Source organism: Centroberyx affinis, unplaced genomic scaffold (assembly GCF_046629955.1).
Source record: "Centroberyx affinis isolate AG114_WGS23_722 - 3 ecotype Tasmania unplaced genomic scaffold, CSIRO-AGI_Caff_v1 ptg005062l_1, whole genome shotgun sequence".
NCBI classification, from domain to species: domain Eukaryota; kingdom Metazoa; phylum Chordata; class Actinopteri; order Beryciformes; family Berycidae; genus Centroberyx; species Centroberyx affinis.
In genome coordinates, this window is record NW_027282497.1 from 500,461 (window position 1) to 511,180 (window position 10,720).

General features: G+C 43.4%; 2 protein-coding genes across 3 annotated transcripts; both read right to left on the reverse strand.

Annotated features, from left to right (window-relative positions):
- Positions 1–98: 98 nt before the first annotated feature.
- mfsd2al2 (major facilitator superfamily domain containing 2a-like 2) lies at positions 99–6,800 on the reverse strand. Its single transcript, XM_071545833.1, has 15 exons — positions 6,768–6,800; positions 5,528–5,647; positions 4,843–4,967; positions 4,613–4,745; positions 4,236–4,314; positions 3,923–4,086; positions 3,106–3,196; positions 2,569–2,690; positions 2,244–2,327; positions 2,041–2,124; positions 1,814–1,926; positions 1,404–1,547; positions 1,144–1,320; positions 414–487; positions 99–109 (listed from the first exon to the last, which is right to left on the reverse strand). The coding sequence occupies exons 1-15, from the start codon at positions 6,798–6,800 to the stop codon at positions 99–101; spliced, it is 1,554 nt and encodes a 517-aa protein (XP_071401934.1).
- Positions 6,801–7,063: 263 nt separating this feature from the next.
- On the reverse strand, positions 7,064–10,720 carry fam110a (family with sequence similarity 110 member A). Of its 2 annotated transcripts, none has more exons than XM_071545889.1 (2): positions 10,600–10,720; positions 7,064–9,206 (listed from the first exon to the last, which is right to left on the reverse strand). In XM_071545889.1, the coding sequence occupies exon 2, from the start codon at positions 8,984–8,986 to the stop codon at positions 7,730–7,732; it is 1,257 nt and encodes a 418-aa protein (XP_071401990.1). In that variant the 5' UTR covers positions 8,987–9,206; positions 10,600–10,720; the 3' UTR covers positions 7,064–7,729. The 2 variants fall into 2 exon arrangements, with proteins under 2 accessions (XP_071401990.1, XP_071401991.1); XM_071545890.1 differs by lacking the exon at positions 10,600–10,720 and adding an exon at positions 9,351–9,466.

Sequence of the window (10,720 nt, forward strand, 5' to 3'; positions counted from 1 at the left end):
ATGCCACGCAACCCTTTCTTTAGGGAAAAGCAAACAATGCCTTACCACTCAACTATGTGACTTAATGATTAATCACTACACCCACGTGACTTTGGATTTCACATCTGACCTCTTGGAGAAAGGCCCAAGAGCATTTTCAGAAGAACTGCCAATCCATTTAGCTTTTGGTGAGTGCTGGTATGAGTCGAGTCTTTGCTTATGACATCGGGGATTTACATTTGACCGGGCAACTGATGTAGGGCCGCTGTACTCTCCAGAAGAGCTTTTTGACTCGTTTGACAGTCCATTTGCATGAACAGAGTTTTTCTTGTTATTATGATTGTAACAACATGGTGAGGAATTTGATTTGTGCAAGGCACTAGTTCCTGTGATATGATGTGAATTCAGACTTGATTTCACACTTGATTTTGTACTGGACTGTGGCTGCTGCAGATTTGTTGGCCGTTGTGCATTTTCTCCTCGGTCTGCTGAAGATGTTGCTTCTGGGCTGGATGAAGAAAAAACAAATTAGCGTAACTGTCATAGTACCAAAACACTTCCAAAACATTGTCAGTGGAGCATATAAGCGAGGTGTGTTGCAAAGAGATTATTTTATGGGGAACATTCAGAAGTTTATCTTATGAATCACTAAACAGAATGAGATCATTACTTGCATATGCAAAATCACATAAAAGTTATTTTCAAACAGTTACTACTATTATGTATTATACAGATTCTTACTTATTCTTACTATTGCTGCAGCTATTGAAGTGCAGGTACATGGAATGGCTTGGATTTGTTTTTGAGGAAAATGATTTAATATCCCATTGACTTGCACTAATGTTGCTAACAAATGCTAACAGGAGGCTGGTGTCAATTCCTCAGAAACAAAAGCTCTAGCATGAAACTGAGCTTGATTACTGATTAATACGACAGGCTTCTCAAAATCCTAACCCTTCTTTCTCTTTTAAGGAAAACAAAACATGCCTGGATGGTGGATCTAACACCGCTTTGTTCCTTTTTGAAATGACTGCTGAAATGTGGGCTGAGATTTAGTGAGACGGAGACGATTCTAAATGAGAAGTTAAAGTTGACATGGCAGGTCCCTTGGGTGACTTTATCACCCATCTCTTTAGATTAAAATTCACCCAAAGGGAGACTCACTGCACTGTGGTCAGTTGTCCCAGGAGCTGCAAGCATTGCTTCTCATTGATTGGGTAGTAGTGAAAAAAGACCATCCCAACCAACAGTAGTGCGATAGGAACTGGTGAAAACAGTACAATCAGAGCCGTCACCACGCCGTCACCATGGTTACATGCGCCCGCTCTGTAGCCCACAAAGCTGCAGAGAAAGAGCAAATAAAAATGTGACACACCAACGGATATACACACATAACAAAGCAAGTGGATGGAAGATTGGCTCACTGTAATGTCATGGTTGAGATTCCGACAGACAGGCCTCCCCCTAGCTTACTGCAGAAGGCATAACAGGAGAAAAACAGAGGCTCCAGGTCCTTGCAGGAGGGGTTTCTCATGGCAAAGTCGTCCACCACATCTGGGAGCATGGACCTTTAGCACACACAAGCTGCCATGTCAGATGTCAGCAGTGTAAAACAACATCTCAAGTGTGCATGGATGTTTAGAATTACTGACCAGCCAACAAAATCGATCATTGCTAGAATATTCATCACTTGTCAGACAGGATGTCAGGGTCGGGTCGAGGTGATGTGAATGATTCATGTGCATTCATTGCATTGGGTTCTGATTGTGATGAGGTTTGACAGGGGCCCTGGAAAGGACTGGGGACTTAGTGTCCTGTCTGAGCACTGACTCACCAGGGTAGCAAGAACATGGTCGCCACGCTGAAGCCCATCAGAACGCACATAATCATGAAGACTGGCAGGTTACTGGGCACACAGGCAATTATAATCACCGCTGGGATGAAGAGCTGTGGGAGACATAAACAGGTCACACAGGTAACAAGGAAAATTCAAGGGGTAGAAATACACATGAAATCTAACATTTCATATTATTGTACAAGTTGAAGGATTTCCTTTCTTACTGATAGTCCGATGAAAACTGTGGCTTTTTTGCCTATTCTTACAAGGACTGCTTGCCAAAATGGAACTGCTATGGAGGCAGCGGCCTGTAAAATGAGTGAGACCTTTTCATTTTACATTTGAAGGGTATCTTGTCCTTTCATCATGCATTTTGTGAAATCTTTAAGTTTGTTAAGTGTAATTTCTGCAGTCAGTAGCATCTTACCAGTAGAACCAGTAGGAGGTGCTGGAACTGGGCTCCAAGCCCAGCTGCATGACTGCAAAAAAGTGCAAAATTACCCAAGGACATCTGAGATAAAACACATGTGGGACAAAAAAAAGTATTATCCATGGTGATAATGAAATATCTATATGAATTTGAAAAATACAAACCCAAAAATGTGAAAAACAAGCGGAGATGCAAAGATGATAACACAAGGGTTGTTAGGATTAATATTTTAACGTTCTGTCTCTGATTATTAAAGCCAAGCTTTAGAGGAACGCAAGAGAGCCATTTTGCCATTATAATGACTTTGGTCTCCAAAATGTACCTGAAATGCAAGTGCACTGAACACAAAGCCAAGGACCAATCGTTGGTAAGGAATGTGGCATACCAGCATCTTAAGGGAGGTGAGATAGGACACTCGCACTTTCTCATGAGAGCAGGGGGGCGCTGAAAATAAAACACAACTGAGATAATAAGGGAGAGGAGTGAAATACCAAAAACATACAAAATTCTAACTTAGGTAATAGTTCAACTTTCACCTTGATCAAATAAATCTCAGCGTTAAGTATTTATTTTAACCTGCGTGGAGGACCAGATGGGTGGGGTTTAAGGACTGTCAAGTGAGTATTAAGAAAGTGTAACTATCATAGGTAAATATGCAAAAGTAGACTTTGTGTACTTTTCTGTGATTGACACCTTACCTGATTTTCTGAATTTGAAAACAGAAGTTGAATCCTGATAAAATAAATTCCACCCAGCTGGTACTCCAAGCAAGTTAAACCAACACAAATAATTATTTATTTATACTCTTTGACCATTGTGTGTGTGCCACCTCTGAGTTTCGACTCAGAGACAGACTCACCCTGCTGCTCCTTCACCCCCAGGAAGAGAACCAGGCTGCAGAGGAAAAACAACGCAGCCATGACCAGCGCTGAGGTCAGGAAAGCCTTTCGCTGGTGGGGGAAATACACATCTTAAATCTTCACAGATTAAGCATATGCTATCTACACACACACATGCACAGAGACACACATACACAAGTAAACATTAACAAAGCTCTCTATGTAAGAACAGGGTTGACAGAATTACTCTTAAAATGTATTCAGTCAAAGAATACAGATGAAACAACTCAGTAATGTAATCTTAATACCTCCAGGTGCTAATAGTGCTAAATTATTTAGTCTTTAGAATATGTTAAGCACAAATTTTATTGAAAGACTATTGCTTAAATAGCATTGTTATCAAAATTGACATGCTTATTAACCATTATGTTGCCAACTGCCAACTTCTATAAAATGTTTAATCTAACAAAATCCCTTTTTCTTTCACTTTTTAAAATTAACTGTAATGGATTATTACTGTTTTTTGTAAGTAGATTACTCTAATGCCATTACATGTCATCTGTTTCTTCTCAACCCTCTCCAGTGACAACACATGCCTGAGAACACACACACGCACACACACACACGCACACACACAGGTTCAACAATGCCTTTGTTGAGCTAAGAACAGTAAATTATAGGGTAACAAGATATCCCTGGGACTATGCGAGTTCAATGCCAAAGCAATGCTGCTAGACTGCTATAGAAAGAGAGAGTGTTATGTCCTTCAGATAGAGTGACCAGTTTTTTGTGGCCAGGTTTTTGGCTGCATTTTAACTACGCTGGTTGCAGTAATACCGTTCCCTGAAGTGACGCAGTGTGCGGTGAAGGTGTGCTTTGAGGTACTCCATGGGCCTGGTCCAGTTGCTGACAGGCCCCCTCCTTCTCTGTATTGTACACAGCCACAACCTGACCCTGAATTACCGAAGCCAGCAGCATCGCCAGCATCTCCACACCCATTCCTGAGGAGGATAGAGGAAGGGAGAAGGGGATAAGAAGTGCGATGGAGCAGAGAAAGAGTCATCAGTGATCATGAATGATTTCCAAAGTCTCTTCAACATTTTGTTCTCCCTGACTTGGGAAAGGTCTATGCGGGGTAGATTGCTCTTACTGTAGGCTGTGGCAGAGTCTCTGTCTCTCTGGTTTCCCCCCAGGAACATGTTCAGCGAGAGGTAGGGGACGTTGTAACACTGTTAATGGATGGCAGGGAAAAACATGAGACCAACTGACAGCACGAGTAGTGGTATGAAACACCGTAGCCATGGTGACACCGCTCAGAGCAAAATGGCAGCAGTAACACCGACATGGGAATAGTATGAAATTCTGTCACCATGGTGATGCTAAGAGGAAGAAGAAAGGATGTTACACAGCGAGGGCGATAGTAGATTGAAGCGGGAGATATTGGATAGATATGAGAGAGGGCTGCGGGTGGGAGAGAGAATATGGCAGATACGGGAGGAAGAGGAAAGATGTGACTGCAAGCCTCACACTCATGAGGGTCTCGAACAGGCACGCTGCTGCAAGGAACCATGGGACACTGAAAGCCTGTGACATCGAGCCTCGCGGCACGAACCACAGCAGCACATAGGAGAGGACGGCGAATGGCATGGAAAGAACCACCCTGCAATAAACATTGAAAGCTCGGTTGAATTCAGTACTGGAGGCTGAATTTTAGCTAAATTCAAGATGAAGTCTGTTAAACATCTGGCTGCACCGACCATGGGATGAGTTTGCCGATCGGTGTCCAGTGACTCCGGCTCACCAGATATCCAACCAGCGGGTCGGTCACAGCATCCCAGGCTCGACTCACAAATAGAATCATAGAGACGTAGAAGGCCTCCATCTGTAAAAACAGCTCTGTTACATTTTGCCCGTATTTATGCTATGCTAATGCAGCTCTTATAACTCTGATTATAATGTTGAGTGTTTTTTATACAAGGCACATGTGAAAACCCACATGTGAATTCAAAGCACATGTACTTTTTGGACACGTTAGTTTTCATATGTGAACAATTTTTTCTTCCATAAATGTTGCAGTTCTATGTTCAGATGTCGAAATTTCAATTCATAGGTGAAAAGTGTTTTTTTCCGCAAGTGTACTTTTTTTTTTGTTACATGCGACAATATTTGTTTCACATGTGAACATTTCATTTCACATGCAAAGAAACAATTCACAAGTTCACATATGAAAAGGAACATGTGTCCAAAAAGCACATGTGCTTTGAATTCACATGTCACGTGGGTTTTCACATGTTTTTGTAAGTGTAAATCACTGCTTGCTTTTTGATAGAATACATTTAGTCACTGACATGCTTTATTTGGAAATACAGAACTGCACAGAGGTCAGTACAGCGGACAGGACAGGTCAATGGTCATCTTTGTCAGGCCAATTTTAACCTTTACCTGTACAACATCCAGTAGGAAAATCTGCAGGGAAACGCCCATGGCAACTGTAGTAATCTGATATGGGACCCCACCCACTGCATAGCACATCTTCCTGGCCAGAGGGATCCCCCCCGACCCCTGTGATGACCGGAGAGAGGAGCGGTCAGGAGCGCTTGGTTGAAAGACAGCAGGCAGGAGTGGAATATTTCTATTCACTGACTGCCAACCACTGAGAGCTGGAGTTGTTTCTATGTTTTGGGGGAAAATTTTTGTAAACCTGACTAGTTAAAATGATAATTTTGTCATGAGGGATGACTTTGAAAACTAGGATCATCAATCAACTAGGATCATAAAAAAAACTAAGATCATCAAAAACTAGGATCATCAATATGGCCCCTCTGAGAGAGTAGGAACTAAAACTTAGTATATTTTATAAACAAATATTATACTACTTAGTAGACAAAGAACTTTCTGCCACATTTTGAAAAAAAAAAAAGCAAAAACGGTACAGCAACAATTTGTCTCTACATAGATAGATCTGAAATTAGAATCATATCTAACTGAAACTTACCTATATGAAAACTTACCCTCTGATGTTGACTTTCTTTGCATATATCTCCACCTTGCCAGTCAACAGTTAATAACTGACTCTTTAATGTCTGTAGGTGATCTGCAAAGTACTTGAGACAACTCATCTTTTTTAAATGTTAGGAGTGACAACGGCACAAACGATCCATGCCAAGGAAATAATCCTACAACCAGCTGCAGTCTTCCACTTTAGGTTTAGAAACAAACTGCTGCTTGCTTTTGCCAACAATGGGTCTCCCTCTGTGCACACACAGGCGCACTTATAAATCCCGCTTGTTTGACAATGGAATCTGGTTGAACAGCTCCTTTCTCTTTGAAAGCGAGATGCTCCTTTTCAGCCGACCTTTTTGAGAATGAATGAATGAATGTGGCTCTTCAGCCTATATTAGAATATATATATTGTATATAATATAGATGTGAACAACAAAGCCCATTATCTGTTCCTTGATAATGCATAATTTGTGAAGTACCATATTATGTTTTATATTTAAAACTATACTGTATTTTTAAATGTCAAATTATACAAATTGTATCCATCCCAGCAACTGAAAAAACAAAACTAAATGAAGGTTAGATAGAAGTTAATGTTTTACATCGTGGAATGTGAACATATACAGTTGAGGATGTGAAACAAGTTACCCACATATATATCAATATGGACTGGCCTGACCTCTTGTGGAGCGGCCATGAAACTTCCCTCCATCGCTCAAACTTGGTCTGTTAATCCCACGCTCCCTGTCTTAAAAGATTTCTACCCAAAGCCTGACAGCAGCATCAAGGCCACAGCAGAGAGCAGTGGACAGGCTGAAGCCGAAAAAACAAGCTCCTTAAGAGCATCATTGGCAAAATGAAAAATAGCTGTTTGAAATCACGATCATTTAATTTCCTAGATCTTAATGATATGAGAAAACATTACAAATGATATTTTGATTATGGGTTTCACACTTTCTTATGCTACTTCCTCATCTACATTCATACCTGCAATTCTGCTTCAAATCATCACTAAAACTGGTGTGAACTATCAGATTGGATCCCTGGACTGATTCACTTCTGTTGGGACTCCTAAGTGGAAATCTTTATTTTAATGTTTTTGGTGTGATTCTCTAAGATAAATGAACAGAGCATGACACAGGGCTTAACATGATGCTTGTGTCATTAAATTTTTAATGCTGTTATTTACAGACACAGAAAGTGATTTGTTGACCATTCATGATATTCCAATAGCAGGACAACTACAACAATATACTTAACAGCCCCAGTATGAGACAGGAAAACCTTTTGAAAAGTCAAAATAATAATAACAACAAAACAAAAGAAAACCTTTTAAGTCTATCAGAGTAACAATATCACTCCTTGATCTGTAATTAACCAAAATCAAAATTTCAATGCAAAAGTTTCACTTTTGTAATCAACCAATCAGGGGGAACCAATCAGGAATGAAGTGTCAAACAAATTCCGTCCAACACTAAGCTGTAAACCAAATTTATGAATGAACAAATACCTCAATTTACTACCAGTTTAATCATAGGCTCCAATCATCATCCATGAGTTCTGAAATGTTGTCATAATTATCATTTTTTTTAGGTAGTTTTTACTTTAGACCAGTTTACTACACATCCATTTACCATAATCCTACAAGTTGGTGCTGTTACTAGCATTGTCCTTGGCCTGACGGAGTCCATACAACCATTTGATCACTCTTGCATTTCTCTCAATGACAGAGATCCCATAGGGAACTCGCTCCGCAGCGTCACCACCATTCTCCTCATCCTCATCCTCTCTGCCAGAACCTGCGCACTCAGACCCCGGAGCGCTGGCACTACGGAAACGGGTCATGGACACAATGTCAGAACCGCGTCCCGTCAACACCTGCAGCTCCGAAGGGTCCAGACCGCACAGGTTGAAGAAGCGCTCCAGCTCTGTCCCGGCTCGGGAGTATCGGTCACTCATGTCTGATTTGGAACGGGTCAGAGAGGGACGTTTCCTGGAGCTGGAGGAAGACAAACGAGTAATCGCTGGGGAAGGAGGGGGGAAAACAGGGAGGGAAGGAGGAGGTGGGGCAGGGTGGTGGGCCCTGACAGGAGAGGAGGGAAGGGGGTCAGGTTTAGATGGAGCAAGAACAGGTTTCAGAGGAGAGGGACCGGGTGTTGTTCTGGGGAGGAAGAGACGCAGGTTGGAAGTAGCTGGGCGGAGTGGAAACTGGGAATGTAAAGGTACGGGCTGAAGAGGCTGCCGGATGTACTGCTGCAGTCTGCAGGGCGTCCTCAGCAGCCCGGCCGGGGGCATGACGTCCACTCTGCGTATGGCCACTGCAGCCGGAGACCCAGCAGGACTAAGGTTCTCTGCTCTGGCCGGGCCAGAGGCCTGCAACCTCACCTTAGCTGGACTGGACCAGTCAGGACGGGGAGGACAGGGTCTCTCTGCTTTGTGCTCTGCCCCCGCAGGGCTGGGGTAGGGAGAGCTATGTGTAGTGGTAGCGCAGTCAGGATTGTGACTTATTGTGGTAGTGGGGAGAGGCCCATCGTTCACCCCGCTGATCAGGTTGCTCAGGTGCTCCAGGTTGAGCGGGACGCCCCCCTGCTGTGTTGCTGGGCGGGTCGGGGTCTTCCTGGTGGGCCGCAGCGTTGTGCTCGATATTAGCAGAGGCTTCCGCACTTCAGCAGCTCTAACTGGCTGCTGCTTGGAGAGGGCAACCTGACTCTTGACATATTTAGCCTTGTCTGCTTCCAGCCTCTCCACTGCACTTTGCTTTGGTCTTCCTGCTGCTGTCGGGCATTGCCGGTAGAAGTCCGGCCCCGCTGGCCCCTTGGGCCGCAGGCGCGGGGGTGTAGCTGCACCAGCAGTCCTCACTGGTTGCCTCAGCGGGGACTGGAGAGCCTCCACAGGCATTATGCTAAAGAGATGGGGAGTAGGCAGTAGTCGGCCCGTCCTTGTCCACCTTCTATTTACAGCTTTTTCTTTGGCCACCTTGGCATAAATGTCCTCACTTTGTTCTACAGAAGTAAAGACAGTCCGTCTAAGTTGCTCTCATGATCAGCTCCGTTTCACTCTTGAAGAGATATAACTCCAGCATCTCACTTGAACCCTAGTGCCTTGACATTTGGACTTCCTGTGGGAAAAGAGAGACACCGCATCAGCAAACAGCAATGCAAACAAAGACATCAGTAAAACACTAGTAAACCGTCTGCCAGGAGCATATGTAAAACAGAGACAGATAAACAAAGAATTCAGATGAACATATACAAACATTTACCTCAAGAGACAAGCATCTCTTTGTCTGACGCTCTTTTAGCACTCCAACACAGCACACTGCAGACTCAACAAGTCTACTGCCATAGTCCCTCCCCCTTTCACTAAGGAAACTTTAGGATGCAGCCAATCACCAGCTTCAAACATTATATATCTTATAAGTTCATTGGCTGCCAGTGCCGACAAATGTGAACAATTACTCCCACCCATCCATCTCTCCTTAGACAAACACACAATACAACTGACACTTCATTTTCAGTCACTATGGGGCCTGTGAAAAGAGTGAGAGTGGCAGAAGAAAGTGTGTGTGTTTGTGTGTGAGAGAGAGAGTGAGAGTGAGAGAGAGAGAGAGAGAGGGAGGGGTGGGGGGTTGCAGCAGGACAGCTGTCAACAAGCTATTGTTTGGAGGCACACTTAGACAGAGCCTATCACACACACCAACAGCTGTTAGGGGAACAATGTTTCCTCATCTTTAAATAAAGCTCCCAGTTGCTAGGCTTTGTAGTGGGCTTCCCCCTGAGCTACAACACTCTACAGGTCCAGCAAAGTCATAAACCATCCCTCTCTGTTTACACCTGTAAGCCTTTGACTGTAGTGGAGGTCATAATAATGAACTTGGCAAACACAGGTATGTTAATTTGGATAATAAAACACTTCTGCGTGTCCTTAAGAGGAAAGCGTGTGTGTGTTTAAAATGTGCCGCTTGAATAGTCTGCATCTGCCAGTCACATTCTCAACATATTTCTCATTCCAGTCTGAGCCAGGCCAAACTCCTGCTGATAGAGCTATTCAGCTTTCTGCCCGGCTTACCTCTGTGACACAACCTTGATGTCTCCAGATCTCCCCGACTTATAAAACTCACTGAACTCCCTTCGCCGATAATGAGTGAGAGCATTTGGCACCATGATTTATGGCACATCATTAAGGTAGTACTGTATCACAAACCGCAGAAGAATGTGAAGAGGTCGGTCAGGCTAACAAAAATAGAACCTCCAATTTTGTGTTTCTCTGAGTCAAGTCCTTGCATGTTCTGTTTTGGAGAGGAGCAGACAAACATGGAGTGAAACAGGAAGCCAGAGACAAATAGAAACACACAAGGCAGGTAAACAGCTGAAAAGGTCCCACAAAGCACAGTCAAGGCCTATGCTCAGTCTTGTCCTGACAAGTCTGTTTGTACGAAGGCGTTGGTTAGTTGTTAGCTGTTTGGGCACAATCTCAAAGACAGGATTTTGGACTTTCCAAAGATAACTCACCTAGGAAATCCCTGTTGAACTCCTGAGCTCTGGGCCTCTCCTTGTAGCCCGGCCTGCCACAATGCAGAGGGACTGTACAATCCTGCTGGAGAGAATGCGTGTGAATGTGTGTGAAACCACT